The sequence below is a fragment of the Leptinotarsa decemlineata genome, unplaced genomic scaffold, assembly GCF_025532065.1.
Source record: "Leptinotarsa decemlineata unplaced genomic scaffold, Ldec_3_MD MMD2_tig00000035_RagTag_RagTag, whole genome shotgun sequence".
Classification (NCBI taxonomy): Eukaryota; Metazoa; Arthropoda; class Insecta; order Coleoptera; family Chrysomelidae; genus Leptinotarsa; species Leptinotarsa decemlineata.
Window position 1 is genome coordinate 9,776,237 of NW_027412540.1, and position 21,346 is coordinate 9,797,582.

The 21,346-nt window shown below is 35.6% G+C and overlaps 1 protein-coding gene across 1 annotated transcript in view; it reads left to right on the forward strand.

Annotated features, from left to right (window-relative positions):
• LOC111512747 (uncharacterized) overlaps nucleotides 1-21,346 on the forward strand; it is a 125,191-nt gene that overhangs the window by 51,257 nt on the left and 52,588 nt on the right. The window contains exons 6-7 of the mRNA XM_074171853.1: nucleotides 20,059-20,235; nucleotides 20,391-20,575. Coding sequence (XP_074027954.1) covers nucleotides 20,059-20,235; nucleotides 20,391-20,575 — 362 coding nt within the window. The remainder of the gene's footprint in view (nucleotides 1-20,058; nucleotides 20,236-20,390; nucleotides 20,576-21,346) is intronic.

The following is a 21,346-nucleotide window of genomic DNA, read 5'->3' on the forward strand; positions in this document are numbered from 1 at the left end:
TATTTTAATTTATTACATTTCCCTAACTTAATTTTTTTTTTTTTTTTTTTTTTTTTTAAGAATAGTTCAGTCTACATGGAGCTCTAATTTCCCTACCAGATTTAGTACAATTAGGAACAATTATTACATCATCATCTGAATCACTAATTTCGGTTTTCCTTGTTTGATCTGAAATATTTCTATTTCTGTCATAACTATAGATATTTTGTTGTGGACTTACTATTTCTTCATTTTCATTTGAGTCATTGTTGAAAATTTTTATAAACTTCTTATTTCTATTCAGAATATTACCATCCGCCATTTCTACATCGTATGATCTAGGTTTCTCAACATTTTTTGATACAATTTTGGCGTTATTCCAAACCTTATCAGATAATTGTTTTTTTACTAAAACATTATCACCCTTTCGAAAGTTGTGACTATCTGTTTTTGAGTTTTTGTTATAGTATTGTTTTTGAATTGTTTGTCCTTTTTCCAAAGCATTTTTAATTTTTTTATAATCAATTGTACTTGGTGTGAACTCGGAAATTTCCCTTGGTAGGGTATCTCTAAGATGTCTTGACATCAGGAGTTTAGCGGGGGAATCGATATGAGATGATAAGGGTGTATTTCTATATTGCAATAATACCATGTACAAGTCTTTATTATCATAAAGAGCTTTTCTCAGCATTCGTTTCAGAGTTTGAATTTGTCTCTCTACTAAACCATTTGATTGAGGATAAAAAGGACTAGATCTAATGTGTTTAAATTGCCACTCATTTGAAAATTGTTTGAAATGCAAACTTGTGAATTGCGGACCTCCATCACTAATCAAAATTTTTGGAATTCCATGCCTAGCGAAAATTGATTTCAAACTGTAATTATTTGTAATGATGATGAGCTATCAACGCATTTTGCCAATTCAATATACTTTGAGAAATAATCAACAACTAATAAATATGTCTCATTGTTGAAAAAGAATAAATCACAACCCACTTTCTCCCATGGTAAATTTGGCAATTCGTGGGAGAGCATGATGTCCTTTGGCTTATTTGTTCCAAATTTTGCGCAGGTTTGACAGTTTTTTATGCGATTTTCAATATCTTTCGACATGCCTGCCAGAAAAATATTGCTCTTGCTTTATTTTTAGTTTTATTCATACCCATGTGTTCGTAATGTAGTCTAGAGAGCATTTCTTCGCGCATGTTCAAAGGAACAATCAGTTTTCTATTTTTATACAAAAGGCCATCTGCCTCAGTTATTTCATCTTTAAATTTAAAAAAAAAAATAAGTTTACAATCCTGACTTTTTTCTGGCCAGCCATCTCTAACATATTTTAATAATTGAATTAATTCTGGATCATTTGCAGTAGATTCCTTTAGTTCCGTTATTCTTGATCGGTGGCGTTCATTCAAATTCAACCGGAGCATACAAATTTGTGCCTCTATTTCTTTTTCAAAGTCTCCAACTTGTGCAGAATTTTCTACAAATGACCGGACAACGTATCGGCAATGTGAAGTTGTTTACCAGGTTTATGTACGAGACAAATATCATACCTTTGTAGGCGTATAAACATTCTTTGTAGCCTAGGGGACAATCGTATAATGGTTTGTTGAAAATTTGAACAAGAGCTTGTGATCGTTTCCAAAATTATTGATTTTCCAAAATATACTGATGGAACCGTTCACATGCGAAACATAGGGCATAAAGCTCTTTCTCAATCTGCGCATATCTTTTCTGTGTTTCTGATAGAGCTTTTGAAGCATATATGCACGGTAAATTTTTTTGCAACAACACTGCTGCCCCTACCCCATTTTGAGATGCATCAGCTGATACAACAATCTGTTCATTCTGATTGTAAAATCTTAAAACGGGTTTTTTAACAAGTATTTCTTTTAATTTTCTGAACGAATTTTCATGAATTTGATCCCAAGACCAAGCAACATTTTTTTTTAGTAACATATGTAAAGCTGATGTCATTTCTGCGAGGTTGTCAACAAATTTTCCTACATACGTTATCATGCCTAGAAAACGCTGCAACTCGACTTTATTTTTCGGTGCAGGCATCTCTGTAATGGCACTGATCTTAGAATCATCTGGACTAAATCCATTTGAAGTTATTTTATGACCTAAATAGTTGATTTCCGTTACTGCAAAATTTACATTTTTCCTTGTTAAATCGGATATTATTCAACTCTGCCATTTTCAATACTCTCTCAAGATTTTCATCATGTTCTTTTTTGTTTCTTCCCCACACAAGTAGATCATCTATGTAAATTTCCACTCCAGTAAAATTAAAAATTTCCTTGAATTTTTTATGGAAAACCTCTGGTGCACAACTAACCCCATATGGAAGCCTTAAAAACTTGTATCTTCCGAAAGGAGTGGCAAAAGTGCACAGATCTGAACTCTCTGAAATCTAAAGATATTTGCCAGAACCCGGACATTGCATCCAAAGTACTGAAATATTTCGCACCATTTAACTTGGACACAATTTCTTCAAAAGTAGGCAAAGGAAAGTATTCCCGTAATATATTCTTATTCAAATCTCTAGGATCTAGACAAATTCGAAGAGATCCGTTAGGTTTTTTCACTAAAACTATGGAATTCACCCATTCTGTAGGATAATCTACTTTACAGATATATTTTCTTTCTCCATGTTTGACAAACAGTTCTTAAATTCGGTTAATAGTGGAAACGGAACTTTTCTGACAGAATGAATTACCGGATTTTTTTATTATTAAGTATTATGTGATATGGATTTTTTCAGACAACCTATGCCTTCGAAAAGGTGAGAATATTTTTCTAATAAAGAGTTACAATTACTGTTCAAAAAATCGATTTTTTTAATTAAATTCATTTGTATACACGAATTCAAACCTAAGATGGCGAAAGAATCAATATCTACTATGATAAATTTTAATACATAATCTTTATTTTTTAAAGAACAATTCAATTCACACTCTCCTACAACAGGAATACTAGCATTGGAATAGTTAGTTAATTTTACATTAGTTTTTTTTATTTTTTCAATCGGCAAATTGATTTTTATCAAATCTTTTTTACTCAGAACATTCACCATCGCTCCAGTATCTAGCTTAAAACTAATAGTGGCTACTTCATTTACAAAAATTTCTACTTTCCATTGTTGACACCGAATCTCAGATGTGTCATTTACCATTCCAATAAATACTCTATTTTGAGATAAGTTTTCACCTATGTCATCAGCCTCCTCCATATTACAGTTCTCAGAATGAACCAAATGAATATTCCGCTGGCGACACATTTTGTGGAAATGATTAAACTTACCACAGAAACTGCATTGTTTACCAGTAGCCGGACAGTTTTTACCTCTCATGTGTTGTGAGCCACACCTATAACAGAGACCTTTATCATCTGGCTTGGTACTTCAGATCTCTGCTGCCTGAATGACTGACCTGACGAGCCCGCTACCTGGTGTTGATTTGGACATTCACTTGATTGCTGCCTTGTCTGGTGCTGATACGTATTAAATTTTCGCGTTCCTTGAAAAATTCTTGAATGTTTTTGTATACTACACACTGTTCTTTCTCTCCTGCCATCTCTTTCTCTTGTTTTTTGGACTCCTCAACCGACAAACATATTTGAACTGCCTTTTTCAGTTCCAATTCATCATCTTCTAATAATCGTTGTTTCAACTCAACCGAAATTAGTCCACTTATTAAGACTGAACACGTTAAACTTTCTTCTATGTCTCCCAACTCACAGTTTTTTGCCCTATTCTCTTAAGTTCCGTTACATATTGTTGTACTGTTTCTCCCCAGATTGCTTCCTATTGATGAATTTGTATCTTTCAAACGTAAGATTTTTTTTCGGTTGAAAATGCTCTTGAAACTTTTTTATCAAAGGTTCAATTTTATCTGTTTCACCATCCGAAAATTGAAAAGTATTATAAATGTGCAATCCTTCATCACCAATGTACTGCAGTAATTGAGCACATTGCAGATCCTCCTTTTTTTCTATCTAACTCTGCTGCCTTTAGATAATTTTTGAACTTTTTTATCCAAAAATTCCACTTCTCCGAAACATTTCCGCTCATGTCAAGTGGCGCAATACCTCGATAATCAGCCATAACTTATTTTTCACAACGTTTGAAATTCACACTATTTATTATATTTTTTTATCCTGTTCGCAGCGCCATGTAATAATTCTACGATTCCATTTTAACAACTGTTTATTTTGAGGAAGTAAACATACCATTCAACAAAAACATATATATAAAAAGTGGTAGGTACAATGTGAATATACATGGTGGCACACACATACAAATAGGATCTATTTTAATTTATTACACACTCAACCTGCAAATTACTTCCAACAGATGGTTATAATGATCACATCTTATCAGATTTCTACTTTAGGTAAAAACTATACGGAAATTAATCCCTGATAACTAACTAATGAAAAAGAAAGAAAATGAAAATATGAAAAATAAATAAATTTTTCTAACTATCCTATTGGAAATATTTTAATTTTTGTGGCACTTGCAAATATATATCGACAAAGTAATGATAATATTGTTCAAAGTTACATGGATGATATCAGCACAGTAATAATTATTCAAGAAATTGGAGGTCTAAACCATCAAGTAGAATCTGTTTCAGTTGTTTCCGAAAAGAATAAATTGACATATGTTTATTTCATTGGGGATAGCATTATAAAGGGTAGCTATATTATACAAAAATGATGATTTGAACAACGAGGTTTTATGTTTTCGGAATTGTAATATGTTATTTTTATTACGTACATTGATATTGTGCTGGTCAAGTCTGAATTTTACCTTATTATACAAATATGAAGGTTTCTTCAGTGCTAGGATTTTATGATAAAGGCTGCGGCAATGTAAAATCCTGCGTTTATCCATTGGTAGCCATCCAAGTTCAGAAAGATGAGTTGATATATATTCCCGTCTTCGTAACCCACACATTAGACGCACACACGAGTTTTGAATTATTTGAATACGTCCACTGCCAGAACGTAGAATAGCAGGTCCGTAAATACAATCAGCGAAATTTAATTTTGAAATGACTAGGGACTCACATAAGATGATTTAACTCTTTTGGTTAGTATATTTCTATTGGTATAAATTAATTTCAAACTGCAAAAGGCATTTCTTATAAGTTTAGAAACGTGTTTATTAAATCTCATATCCGTGTCGAAAGTTACCCCAAGACTTTTCTCCGAATCGCTGAACAGTAGTGGGTTTCCATCAATTTGCAGCGAAATTTTACCTGAAATCCTAGTTCGCACCGTTTTTTTCCCAAATAGCATTGCCTTAGATTTTAGAGGGTTAATGCCAAGACAATATTTTTTGGAAATTTCTTGTATTCTTTGGAGGTCCTCATTTATCTTTCCACATGCATATTGCGCATCGTTCTCAGAAAATTCCTTGTATAATTGAGTGTCGTCAGCGTAAAAATGACTTTTACAATATGCAAGATACGTATGAAATTGTGACGTATAGACCGTGAAAAGTAGAGGTCCCAGATAGATCCTTGTGGGACCCCTGTATTTACAGGAGTTGGTAGTGATGTCTCATTATCTATCCTTACAACTTGAGACCGGTATGACAAGTAATTTGCTATAAGACTATAAGCGAGTCCAATATAATGAAGCAAAGATATTAATAATTGAGTTACACCCTATACATCAGCAATCAAGCTGTTACCCCCTCACGGACGACAATACTTAGAAGTCGAAACTTGTGCAAAATAAGGATTGCCAAGGTCTCATCTTTCAATGTGCGATACCTAGGGCGAGTTGAACCATTCGCACTATGCAGTGAAAATCGATCGTCCATCTGTCAGGCTCGATCAGCGTTTACTTGCCGGTCGATTGAATAACTAGATTGAATCACTCTACTAACCAACCGGTTGCTGTACTGATCCAATAACTGACTGATACAATAATTTTAGGAATTAATTTAATAACACTCATTCAGTAACTCCCATTACCAAAGGTAGTTATACATCCATATGTTATACTATCCGGGCTAAAGAGTCTCGGGCCTAGTACATAGATGGCACTAGTTTCGATGCATTCACTGCTTTTTCATTTAGTACTAACTTTCAGAAGAACTTTCAAAGCAATGGATCTAAAACAATTTCGTGTTTTAATTTCACACTGCTTCTTAATGAGAGAAATACCATTTAAGCGGAGCAAGGACTTGAAAAGTGTTATGAGGACTACGCTCCACTAGAAAAAACAATCAAACATTGGTTTGCTGACTTCAAACGTGGTCGTAGAGACACCGACGATTCAGAACGCAGTGGACTTCCAAATGAGGCAGTAACACCAGAAAACAAAAAAATCCACAGAATCGTTTCGAATGATCGACAAGTGAAGTTGCGTGAGTTAGCTAGCAATGTAAAGATATCAAAGAACGTATTGGCTGCATATTGCATGAGCATTTGACTATGAGAAAGCTCTGTTCAAAGTGGGTGCCGCGCGAGCTCACTGTCACCAAAAACAACGAACGTCTTTATGATTCTGAGCAGTCTTTGAAACATAACAAACTGAAATTTTTTGCGTCAAAATGTGACAATGGATAAAAAACGGAATCAAAACGATCGTCATCTGAGTGGAAAGCAACCAGTGAACCTCGTCAAAGCGCACGAAAGCACAACAATCCGCTGGAAAGGTTATGGCCTTGGAATTTTGGGATGTGCGTGTTGTAATATTCATCGACTATTTTGAGAAGGGAAATACCATCAACAGTGAATATTATATAGCATTTCTGGAGCGTTTAGAGGCCTAAATTGCAAATAAACGACCGCATATGGCGAAGAGAAAAATTTGTTTCATCAAGACAACGCACCGTGTCACAAGTCAATCAAAACAATGGCAATATTACATGAATTACTTCGAATTGCTCCCACATCCACCGTATTCACCAGATTTGGCTCCCAGCGACTGCACAAAAATGCTCATCGGTAAAAAATTCCGCTCGAATGAAGAAGTTATTGCTGAAACTGAGGCCTATTTCGAAACAAAAGATGAATAGTTTTACAAAAGTGGTATTGAGATATTAGAACAGCGCTGAACGTATTGTGTGGCTCTTGATGGAGATTCCATTGATAAATAAAGCCAATACTGAACAAAAAAAAAACGCATTTTGTTTCTTATGCCAGGGGCTTTTTAGCCCATGTGTTAGAAAGTCCAACTTTGTTCCGAAATTTTGTTTCAGTCATCTCCTCACGATACTAACTTATTCAGCGAAATGCGCGTCAAAAGACAATATTTGATTCAATGTGGAAAACATGTTGATTATGGTGTGTTGATATTTCACTTGTTTTTAGTACTTCATATTATGAACCATTCATTTCAAAATTTTTATATTATTGCAAACTGAATGTAAACTATGTATGTATGAATATACGGCTATATCAGTTCGTGTAAAATCTTGCAACTGAATTTTGAAACACTCATCCTCAACTGATTCAGCTGAAATTTTGCATATATGTTCAATTTGGATGATAAGATGAGCTGAAAGACGCCATTCTACATCCAGTCTGGCGGACTGCAAAATGGCGGACCACACCTTTGACACAAGTATCGAATGAAGGGGATCGCTGAAAATAATACAAAAAATAAAATGACGTCACTCTAAATCCAGTATGGCGAATAAACAAGAATGGTCAAACTACTTTTTCATGCATCTTCATTAGGTATACGGGTATTAAATATATATATATATCCAATATAGCAGAATGCTCAAGAAGGCGAACTAATTTGGTTATGCATTCCCATATTATGGGTATCAAATGAAAGGGTTTGCTGAAAAGAATAGGGAAATAGTCTTTTTCCAGATGGAGAAGTAGAAAGCCAAAACCTTTTTTCCCAGAAAAGACGCCATTTTCAATAAAATATGGCGGGCTCTTAAAGTTGGTGAACTTTGTTCTTTCATGCACTCTCATGATATTGTTATCAAATAAAAGGGTTTGAGCAAAAAAAAATCAAAGTTTCAGAATAAAAAACTCTAAGTCAGTGGGGTTCATTGAATGAAAATAATCTACTGAGGAATATGTCAAGCAATAACTAAAAAATAAAAAATGAATTATTAGTAGAAAACATTTTCAAAAACAAGATTTCACATGCTCTGAAATGAAGAAAATCAGTTTCAAATCAACCCAAACCCATTTATTAATTACATAACTCAATTATTTATATGGTGAAAATTCTTGTCGCACACTTTTGAATAAAATCGTCTAAAGTATAAAATGCTCCTTGAATTAAGAACTTTTTCAGTGTATGTTTAAAAGTTTTTATTTTTGTTTTCGATTTCGTGCTTTCAGGCAATGAGTTGAATAAATATGCCCCTGCATACAGAGGTGATTTTTTGTGATGTGATCTGAGTATGGGATGTAAGTGAAAGTCATTTTTCTTTCTCGTATAGTATCTGTGGTACTCACTGTTTTTTGTTTAGTTTTCCTTTATTTAAAAAGGTATACGTCAGTAATTTATACAAATAAATAGATGTGAATGTTAAAATATTGTTATTTGTGAAGGTGTTTCTACACGATTCTCTGTAGTCTAAATCATATATCATTCTGATGAACTTTTTTTGTATTCCAAAGACTCTGGATATTTCTGTGGACCTTCCCCATACTATAATGTTGCAGCTGATGGTGCTATATACCAGTGCATAATATAAATTAATCAAGTAAGGTCTATGAAAATTTGACTTGAGTGTATAAAAAGCATAAAATAGTTTATTTAGTTTTTTGCAAATAGAATCTATTTGGTTTTTAAATGAAAACTTGTAGTCATACCTAAGTATCGTGCTGACTCTGATGTGTTTATTTCAATATCATCTATATTTATTGTAAGATTGTGTGTTCGCCTGAGGGGACTTGTAAACTCTATGAACACCATTGTTAATTAGATGATTCACCTCACACCAGTGCGCAAATTCCTCTGTAACCAATTTAATTTTCTTTTGGAATTCAGTAGCGGTGTCAGCCACAACAATAACTGTGGTATCATCCGCATAGATAAAGGTTTGTCCATGCTCAATGTGAGTGGGTAAATCATTCACATAAAGCAAATATAGCAAGGGGCCTAAGACACCACTTTGGGGAGTGCCAATTGTAATGTCAAAGTTATCAGAGAACTCGTCCTCAATCTGCACCTTAAGCGTCCTCCCAGATATATATGATAGGATCCACTGCTGAACTGGGCCTCGTATACCTATTGCCTCTAATTTGGTTGGTGAATACTCGTGCTTTATGGTGTCGAATGCACGCGACAGGTCAAAGAAAAGTCCTCTTACAACTTTGTTTTCGTTGATAATATCATATATATATATATATATATATATATATATATATATATATATATATATATATATATATATATATATATAAAAAAATAAATAGATAAGTACTCTTTGATCATTCCCATATTGATTTCAATTTAAGAGCCACCGGTATACAGCTGTTTCAGCCTATTGGGCATCGTCAGTACCGGGCAGGCGGTCCTCGATTGAAGACAAAATGAGAAAAAACCAAGAAAGTACTTGATAAAAATAGCTGCGTATACGCAAGCGAAACATAAGTGGAACCACCTATTGGTGTGACACCCAAGTCAACTTGCCAAGTTTTTATGTCAGTGTTGGTGGTTTGACCAATCAACCGACAACTGCGGTAGCAGAAATTTGGGAAGCTAACCTGAAATGCCATCGGAAAACGAATCCACATGTTTCTAGAAATGATATGAAATCTAGAAAGGTTAATGCAGTCAAGCTGCTGGAAAATAATTCCATGAAAATCAAAAAATAAATAGATAAGTACTCTTTGATCATTCCCATATTGATTTCAATTTAAGAGCCACCGGTATACAGCTGTTTCAGCCTATTGGGCATCGTCAGTACCGGGCAGGCGGTCCTCGATTGAAGACAAAATGAGAAAAAACCAAGAAAGTACTTGATAAAAATAGCTGCGTATACGCAAGCGAAACATAAGTGGAACCACCTATTGGTGTGACACCCAAGTCAACTTGCCAAGTTTTTATGTCAGTGTTGGTGGTTTGACCAATCAACCGACAACTGCGGTAGCAGAAATTTGGGAAGCTAACCTGAAATGCCATCGGAAAACGAATCCACATGTTTCTAGAAATGATATGAAATCTAGAAAGGTTAATGCAGTCAAGCTGCTGGAAAATAATTCCATGAAAATCAAAAAATAAATAGATAAGTACTCTTTGATCATTCCCATATTGATTTCAATTTAAGAGCCACCGGTATACAGCTGTTTCAGCCTATTGGGCATCGTCAGTACCGGGCAGGCGGTCCTCGATTGAAGACAAAATGAGAAAAAACCAAGAAAGTACTTGATAAAAATAGCTGCGTATACGCAAGCGAAACATAAGTGGAACCACCTATTGGTGTGACACCCAAGTCAACTTGCCAAGTTTTTATGTCAGTGTTGGTGGTTTGACCAATCAACCGACAACTGCGGTAGCAGAAATTTGGGAAGCTAACCTGAAATGCCATCGGAAAACGAATCCACATGTTTCTAGAAATGATATGAAATCTAGAAAGGTTAATGCAGTCAAGCTGCTGGAAAAATTCCATGAAAATCAAAAAATAAATAGATAAGTACTCTTTGATCATTCCCATATTGATTTCAATTTAAGAGCCACCGGTATACAGCTGTTTCAGCCTATTGGGCATCGTCAGTACCGGGCAGGCGGTCCTCGATTGAAGACAAAATGAGAAAAAACCAAGAAAGTACTTGATAAAAATAGCTGCGTATACGCAAGCGAAACATAAGTGGAACCACCTATTGGTGTGACACCCAAGTCAACTTGCCAAGTTTTTATGTCAGTGTTGGTGGTTTGACCAATCAACCGACAACTGCGGTAGCAGAAATTTGGGAAGCTAACCTGAAATGCCATCGGAAAACGAATCCACATGTTTCTAGAAATGATAAAATCTAGAAAGGTTAATGCAGTCAAGCTGCTGGAAAATAATTCCATGAAAATCAAAAATAAATAGATAAGTACTCTTTGATCATTCCCATATTGATTTCAATTTAAGAGCCACCGGTATACAGCTGTTTCAGCCTATTGGGCATCGTCAGTACCGGGCAGGCGGTCCTCGATTGAAGACAAAATGAGAAAAAACCAAGAAAGTACTTGATAAAAATAGCTGCGTATACGCAAGCGAAACATAAGTGGAACCACCTATTGGTGTGACACCCAAGTCAACTTGCCAAGTTTTTATGTCAGTGTTGGTGGTTTGACCAATCAACCGACAACTGCGGTAGCAGAAATTTGGGAAGCTAACCTGAAATGCCATCGGAAAACGAATCCACATGTTTCTAGAAATGATATGAAATCTAGAAAGGTTAATGCAGTCAAGCTGCTGGAAAATAATTCCATGAAAATCAAAAAATAAATAGATAAGTACTCTTTGATCATTCCCATATTGATTTCAATTTAAGAGCCACCGGTATACAGCTGTTTCAGCCTATTGGGCATCGTCAGTACCGGGCAGGCGGTCCTCGATTGAAGACAAAATGAGAAAAAAACCAAGAAAGTACTTGATAAAAATAGCTGCGTATACGCAAGCGAAACATAAGTGGAACCACCTATTGGTGTGACACCCAAGTCAACTTGCCAAGTTTTTATGTCAGTGTTGGTGGTTTGACCAATCAACCGACAACTGCGGTAGCAGAAATTTGGGAAGCTAACCTGAAATGCCATCGGAAAACGAATCCACATGTTTCTAGAAATGATATGAAATCTAGAAAGGTTAATGCAGTCAAGCTGCTGGAAAATAATTCCATGAAAATCAAAAAATAAATAGATAAGTACTCTTTGATCATTCCCATATTGATTTCAATTTAAGAGCCACCGGTATACAGCTGTTTCAGCCTATTGGGCATCGTCAGTACCGGGCAGGCGGTCCTCGATTGAAGACAAAATGAGAAAAAACCAAGAAAGTACTTGATAAAAATAGCTGCGTATACGCAAGCGAAACATAAGTGGAACCACCTATTGGTGTGACACCCAAGTCAACTTGCCAAGTTTTTATGTCAGTGTTGGTGGTTTGACCAATCAACCGACAACTGCGGTAGCAGAAATTTGGGAAGCTAACCTGAAATGCCATCGGAAAACGAATCCACATGTTTCTAGAAATGATATGAAATCTAGAAAGGTTAATGCAGTCAAGCTGCTGGAAAATAATTCCATGAAAATCAAAAAATAAATAGATAAGTACTCTTTGATCATTCCCATATTGATTTCAATTTAAGAGCCACCGGTATACAGCTGTTTCAGCCTATTGGGCATCGTCAGTACCGGGCAGGCGGTCCTCGATTGAAGACAAAATGAGAAAAAACCAAGAAAGTACTTGATAAAAATAGCTGCGTATACGCAAGCGAAACATAAGTGGAACCACCTATTGGTGTGACACCCAAGTCAACTTGCCAAGTTTTTTATGTCAGTGTTGGTGGTTTGACCAATCAACCGACAACTGTAAGATAAGAGTACTTATCTATTTATTTTTTGATTTTCATGGAATTATTTTCCAGCAGCTTGACTGCATTAACCTTTCTAGATTTCATATCATTTCTAGAAACATGTGGATTCGTTTTCCCGATGGCATTTCAGGTTAGCTTCCCAAATTTCTGCTACCGCAGTTGTCGGTTGATTGGTCAAACCACCAACACTGACATAAAAACTTGGCAAGTTGACTTGGGTGTCACACCAATAGGTGGTTCCACTTATGTTTCGCTTGCGTATACGCAGCTATTTTTATCAAGTACTTTCTTGGTTTTTTCTCATTTTGTCTTCAATCGAGGACCGCCTGCCCGGTACTGACGATGCCCAATAGGCTGAAACAGCTGTATACCGGTGGCTCTTAAATTGAAATCAATATGGGAATGATCAAAGAGTACTTATCTATTTATTTTTTGATTTTCATGGAATTATTTTCCAGCAGCTTGACTGCATTAACCTTTCTAGATTTCATATCATTTCTAGAAACATGTGGATTCGTTTTCCGATGGCATTTCAGGTTAGCTTCCCAAATTTCTGCTACCGCAGTTGTCGGTTGATTGGTCAAACCACCAACACTGACATAAAAACTTGGCAAGTTGACTTGGGTGTCACACCAATAGGTGGTTCCACTTATGTTTCGCTTGCGTATACGCAGCTATTTTTATCAAGTACTTTCTTGGTTTTTTCTCATTTTGTCTTCAATCGAGGACCGCCTGCCCGGTACTGACGATGCCCAATAGGCTGAAACAGCTGTATACCGGTGGCTCTTAAATTGAAATCAATATGGGAATGATCAAAGAGTACTTATCTATTTATTTTTGATTTTCATGGAATTATTTTCCAGCAGCTTGACTGCATTAACCTTTCTAGATTTCATATCATTTCTAGAAACATGTGGATTCGTTTTCCGATGGCATTTCAGGTTAGCTTCCCAAATTTCTGCTACCGCAGTTGTCGGTTGATTGGTCAAACCACCAACACTGACATAAAAACTTGGCAAGTTGACTTGGGTGTCACACCAATAGGTGGTTCCACTTATGTTTCGCTTGCGTATACGCAGCTATTTTTATCAAGTACTTTCTTGGTTTTTTCTCATTTTGTCTTCAATCGAGGACCGCCTGCCCGGTACTGACGATGCCCAATAGGCTGAAACAGCTGTATACCGGTGGCTCTTAAATTGAAATCAATATGGGAATGATCAAAGAGTACTTATCTATTTATTTTTTGATTTTCATGGAATTATTTTCCAGCAGCTTGACTGCATTAACCTTTCTAGATTTCATATCATTTCTAGAAACATGTGGATTCGTTTTCCGATGGCATTTCAGGTTAGCTTCCAAATTTCTGCTACCGCAGTTGTCGGTTGATTGGTCAAACCACCAACACTGACATAAAAACTTGGCAAGTTGACTTGGGTGTCACACCAATAGGTGGTTCCACTTATGTTTCGCTTGCGTATACGCAGCTATTTTTATCAAGTACTTTCTTGGTTTTTTCTCATTTTGTCTTCAATCGAGGACCGCCTGCCCGGTACTGACGATGCCCAATAGGCTGAAACAGCTGTATACCGGTGGCTCTTAAATTGAAATCAATATGGGAATGATCAAAGAGTACTTATCTATTTATTTTTTGATTTTCATGGAATTATTTTCCAGCAGCTTGACTGCATTAACCTTTCTAGATTTCATATCATTTCTAGAAACATGTGGATTCGTTTTCCGATGGCATTTCAGGTTAGCTTCCCAAATTTCTGCTACCGCAGTTGTCGGTTGATTGGTCAAACCACCAACACTGACATAAAAACTTGGCAAGTTGACTTGGGTGTCACACCAATAGGTGGTTCCACTTATGTTTCGCTTGCGTATACGCAGCTATTTTTATCAAGTACTTTCTTGGTTTTTTCTCATTTTGTCTTCAATCGAGGACCGCCTGCCCGGTACTGACGATGCCCAATAGGCTGAAACAGCTGTATACCGGTGGCTCTTAAATTGAAATCAATATGGGAATGATCAAAGAGTACTTATCTATTTATTTTTTGATTTTCATGGAATTATTTTCCAGCAGCTTGACTGCATTAACCTTTCTAGATTTCATATCATTTCTAGAAACATGTGGATTCGTTTTCCGATGGCATTTCAGGTTAGCTTCCCAAATTTCTGCTACCGCAGTTGTCGGTTGATTGGTCAAACCACCAACACTGACATAAAAACTTGGCAAGTTGACTTGGGTGTCACACCAATAGGTGGTTCCACTTATGTTTCGCTTGCGTATACGCAGCTATTTTTATCAAGTACTTTCTTGGTTTTTTCTCATTTTGTCTTCAATCGAGGACCGCCTGCCCGGTACTGACGATGCCCAATAGGCTGAAACAGCTGTATACCGGTGGCTCTTAAATTGAAATCAATATGGGAATGATCAAAGAGTACTTATCTATTTATTTTTTGATTTTCATGGAATTATTTTCCAGCAGCTTGACTGCATTAACCTTTCTAGATTTCATATCATTTCTAGAAACATGTGGATTCGTTTTCCGATGGCATTTCAGGTTAGCTTCCCAAATTTCTGCTACCGCAGTTGTCGGTTGATTGGTCAAACCACCAACACTGACATAAAAACTTGGCAAGTTGACTTGGGTGTCACACCAATAGGTGGTTCCACTTATGTTTCGCTTGCGTATACGCAGCTATTTTTATCAAGTACTTTCTTGGTTTTTTCTCATTTTGTCTTCAATCGAGGACCGCCTGCCCGGTACTGACGATGCCCAATAGGCTGAAACAGCTGTATACCGGTGGCTCTTAAATTGAAATCAATATGGGAATGATCAAAGAGTACTTATCTATTTATTTTTTGATTTTCATGGAATTATTTTCCAGCAGCTTGACTGCATTAACCTTTCTAGATTTCATATATATATATATATATATATAATATATATATATATATATTATATATATATATATATATATATATATATATATATATTGTGTCAAATCAACAGATGCTGTCTCCACTGAGTGGTTAGGTCGAAATCCATGCTGAGATGAAGTTATAATATTATATTTGTTCAAATAGTTGATTATTTGGATGTACACTGCTGTTTCCATTATTTTGGAAAAACAGCTGAGGAGGTAAATCATCCTATAATTTTCAACACACTGTGTATCCCCTTTTATGAATATAGGAATCGACTTTGTGATTTTTAGTGCATTTGGAAATGTTCCACTCATTACAGAGTTGTTTACTATTAACGTTAAAGTGCTAGATATAATATCAACTGATTCTTTTAGAATTGTGGCAGGAATTTCATCAATGCCAGCAGAAAATTTCTTCTTCAAGTTAAGAATTATATGCTTGATGTCATGTTCAGATGAGTTTGGACTCATCGCTTCAACTTTGGTACACATATCGCAAGGGAGATCAAGGGAATCTATTTTCTCTTTGACAGAGTTAGCAAAGTGAACTCCAAATACATTTGCTATATCTTTATTTTCAATTACGATTTTGTAATTGTAATTAAAGGTGATTTTCTGTTTTTGTTTTACGCGGTTGGTTTTGTTGTTCACTAAGTTCCATAGTGTTTTCACTTTATTGTTGGAATTTTGAATAATATTTGTATGATAATCCCTTTTTGCAATGGAGATCTCTCTATCAATTTCTTTTTTGGTTTTTTTATAGTATTCATGTATTACAGGATCATTGGTATTTTTCCGCAACCAATTCATTTGTTTTAGATCATCCAGCTTTGCATAGAGTTCATTTGAAAATGGAATTTTTCCTGAACTCGATTTTTTTTGATGGTTTCATTTTTTGCTTGGGTATTGCAACATCGAAGCACCATTGGAAATGTGAAAAGAAGTTATTGAACATGACATCAACACTCTCATTTTGTTCATATGAGAAGTCGTCCGCGATTAATAGTGATTTAAATTCTGATATTGAAATGTCATTAATTTTCCGAGTGACAATGTATTTTGTATTTTTGATTTCATTCATTATATTAAATGCCAGTCTTTGGGCAAAGTGATCTGATACCCCCATATCATAGACCTCACAGGAGACGTACGCTATGTTGGTAACTATATAATCCAGTCCACTAGAAGTTATCTTTTTCCCATATTTTGCCGTACGCGTTGGTTCAGCATACGGTAAAATAAGATGAAACATTTCAAGTAGTAAGTCAAATAGTTGTTTTTCAGGGCGGCTTTCTCCTGTGAAGTCTATGTTGAAATCTCCGCATATTATTATTTCTGTATATTTACTTGTTATGTAATTTTAAAATAATATTCAACTGATCAAGAAATACATCAACTTTAAAGTCGTTTAATGAACTACGATATAAAGTAACTATACAAAGTTTTTTATTTACCTCTATGGCAGAACACTCAAAGTGCAATTCAAGTGAGTTGTCAGACAAATATGGGATGGGTTTGCATTTATTTGCATTATAAAATTCTCTACCTCTATGGCAAAACACTCAAAGTGCAATTTAAGCGAGTTGTCAGACAAATATGGGATGGGTTTGCATTTATTTACATTATAAAATTCTGATTTAACAAAAACAGCAGTACCACCATGTTCACTTTGGGTTCTACAAAAACTGGATACTAGATCATAACCTGCTATCTTTGAATTGAAGAGTTTATCCTTACACATCCAATGTTCAGATACACAGACAAATGTTGGGGTATGCGTTTCACGGTACATTTCAATTACATTTATTTCATTCAGTAGACTTTGAATATTCACATGAATCAACTGAAGACTGGATTCCGTTAAACTGTTCAAACTTTTCTTAGAGTTTAGGGCGAAGCTGGTTTCTGAAAATTTTCAACTTGTCTGTGGTTATCCAGGAAACGTTGTTCCTTCTTGAAATCAAAGCGGCTGAAGCAAATATTTTTTGGCCAGAAATTCAGGTCATAGACTTGATCATGTAGCTTTGGGTTAAGTCCAACCATGAAGGCTTGATTATCAGTTCTGGGATTTTCAATGTTTAGCTTTTTTACATACACATTAGTGGTGTGGGCATGTTGTTCGATGTATTTTCTCATATTGTCCGCTTCTATTTTATCTGGAACTTTAGAAATAAATAACCAAATTTTTCTGACACATTCTATTCCTTGTAGGTTTTCGTCTCTTTGACCACTACCCGGTTTATGGGCTTGTCTTTTTTTATGCTTAGATACTAAAGTATAACTCTTTTCCAAGTCCTCATTTCCATTGTTTCTTGAGCAGGAGGCCTCATCATGGTATTTTTCATCATTCTTCATCAGGTTTTAACAGAAGTTTTCGCTTTCTAGTTCTCCATCTTCATACAAAAAAAATGGTAATTTTCCAAATAAAGAAAAAAAGCATTTATTTTCTGAATAAACTACCTATAAAGATGAATACAACATGCGAAGGAGTAACTTTCAGACATAATCTTTGAGAGAAAGACCTTTCGAAACAACTACTTTTCAGTTCAATCTTTTTCTCAAAGACAAAACACAAGCACTACAGGAAAAGAGTTCTTAAACAGTGATGTTCGAGGTAAACTGAGTTGAACCTCAAAACGATGAGCAGCCACAGTCCGTTGCGTATTTCTGATATGTACCGCTCTTGGTGGAATCAAATATGCCAAGTCACTCTAACACTTCTCGTGTAAGTATCTATAAAAGAGAGACAAATCTCCAACCTTTTTTCGATGTTCCAGACTACCAAGGATGCAAGTGATGTTCGCATCTCCAATCAGGCAGATGGCTCTTTTCTGAATGGAATCCAGCAGCTTCAGGTTATGTTTGGGGACGGAGCTCGACACATAAGAACAATACTCCAAAGAAGGTCTGATCTGGACTTTATGAAGCATCAAAAGTTGCTGAGGTGTGTACAGTTTTCTGGTTCGGAACAGTGTTCCAAGCTTTCGAAAAGCAGCCTTCGCAATTGCAGCGACATGAATGTGCCAAGACATATTGGACAACAATATGTCTTATCTGACCTGACACAAGCTGATGGTTCAATTGCAACAACAGCCGTAGAAAAAGCAAATTTACTAGCTGAACAATTTGCGTCCCACTCCACAGTCGATTTATTGGGATCACCACCCATTATACTCACAGTAGAATCCACAATGCCAGAAATTACTTTTCGACAGCGTCTAGTCAAGCGAATTTTGAAATAGCTGAATATCAACAAAGCGTATGTCCCTGATGAAGTGCCCGTCATCGTACTCGAAAAGTGCGCAAATGAACTCGCACCAGTATTAAAAAAAGGGGTTTTTTCTTCTTGTTCGAATATTGCTCGCGTTCAGTCTATTCCCAAAAAGGGAAAGAAAAATCTTCCAAATAACTATAGACCAGCGTTTTGCTATCAGTGATATCAATAATCATTTAAAATGTCGTAAATGATGGTCAACTATTCGAAAGGCTTGAGCGATCATCAATACCTATAGCTTTCGGAAACAAAGGTCAACAGGTGACCTTCTATCGTTTGTCACCTATATTTGGAATAACGCAGTAGAGAAAAATGGAGAATCAAGAGCTGTTGCGCTTGATATTTCTAAGGCATTTGACTATGTATGGAATGAGGGTTTGTGACCAAACTTCGATGCTATGGCTTGTGGGATCATTTTTGTGTGTGGCTCTTCAGCTTCCTGAAAAAACGTTCCCTGCAAATGTTGATGGATATATCTCGAATACTTTCACCATCAACGCTGGTGTTCCCCAGGGATCCATATTGTCTCTAACACTCTTCTTATTGTATATCAACGATTTATTGGAAAAAAACAAGAATCCAATATATTGATTTGCTGAAGACAGCACACTTGTCTCGTCATTCCATCTGGATTCCAGGACATCGACTACAAAGACACATCTTCCAGAAAAAAGCCATTTGCCTGATTGGAGACATCAAGTGCAACCTTGATAGCCTGGAACATCGAAAAAAAGTTGAAGATTTGTCTCTCTTCTATAGATATTTTCAAAGGAAGTGTTCAAGTGACTTAGCACATTTGATTTCCCCAAGAGTGGTACATATCAGAAATACGCGACGGACTGTGGCTGCTCATCTATTTGAGGTTCAACTCAGTACACCTCAAATTTCACTGTTCAAGAACTCTTCCATCTGGAGAACTACGTTTATGTGGAATAAACTTCCTGAAAACTTTTTTCCAAATGGATTTAATCTCCAGCGATTCAAATCATATGTGAATCGATACTTTCGCACGGGCACCGCATCCTAATCATGACCTGATCGTGATCTCAAGAAGCGAATCACTCATTTAAGTTCCTTACAAATAATATCATGAGTCAAGATCACGTGCAATGAAACAGTTCATTCAGTAGGAATTTCAGTGATATTTAATTAAATGATAAGGATGTTATTTCATATATGATGGAATCGGCCGATACTTGATGAAAATCCATAACTAACGTATTCTAAAAACACTTTATTGTGTGATTTCCACTAGACATGACTAGACATGTCTAGTGAAAATCACACAATAAAGTGTTTTCAGAATATGATGTTATTTCAGTCAGATTACTTGATTTTATAAATTTCTAGATTTTGACAGCCAGTCGGAACAGATGATGACACATAACGAGAAGCTCCAGAACAAATTGGAGTCTTATATTCACCGAACAGAAACACTGGAAGACGAAATTTCAAAATTGCAGAACGAAAATGAAAATATGGAACGACTTCTCAGTAGTTCATCTTCACAAATCCAAAGTTTGACCGGTTTGTACCTCTTCAGAATTTTCTATGTTCCATTCATATCGAAGAAATTTGTTGTTTTTTACATGCATGCAATTTGCAAATTATTATATTGAACATTTTGTGCAAGGTAAGAATCCTCAGAAAGATAAAAGCAAAAAAATGTTTATATTTTTCAGTTCTCTTACACCAGGCAAAGACTAATTACGAATTGGAAATAGAATCTTTGAAACAAGCTCAGCGAAAGAATGAACAAAATCAGAAGGAAGCCTTCGAAGCTTGCGATAGGCTATTTGAAGATTTTGAAGATATTAAAAGGCAAATGAAGGGAATTCCTTTGGATATCAATTGGTCCAAACTCAAGGTATATTTGATCCTTATTTTTGTGATATAAATAATTTGTCCAGAAACATCTTTTGAGAACGCAAAGAGAATATCTATCATAATAACACTGACCAAAAGCTCACCTGAACCGTAGGTTGTTGATGGACTGACACCTATCAGAAAACAACTACTCCCCTGGCTAATACCATGAAGGGCGTTGGATTATATCCGATAGGTGTTAGTGCAGGATTTTCCACAGAAGCAATTCATGCATATGCTGTTGGTGATACAACTGCCAGAATTGATTTTAAACTATTAGAACGGGCACACTTGCAGATCTGTTCCAATAATTAACCGGCATGTTTCACTTCTTGAAATTAATATTTGAAAGCTTCAATGAAGTTCCTTGGAAAAATTGAAAAGTTTCATTTTCCACAAAGACATTGAAAAATTGAAATAACAACCAAACACTTCTGCAAGCATTTCCATAATTTTATTCTTCGAGTATAATCTATATAATAATGATTTTTGTTAATTTGCAACTCACATTTACACATATTAAGCATTAATAAAATCAAATGAATCGCTTGAAAAATTTCCAAAAATATTTTGGGGAGTCTAATTGTTGATAAAACAACGATTTGAATAAAATTATTCATACATTTTTTCAATGCTCATTTAAAGTGTTTTTATAATTCTGAAAATATTGAATGAACAGTTTTTTGTAAACATATGAATGTTTGCTATTTTCAAATAACTTTCATAAAAAATGTATCTGTTCAAAATGAATCGTTTGTTTACTGAACAAAAA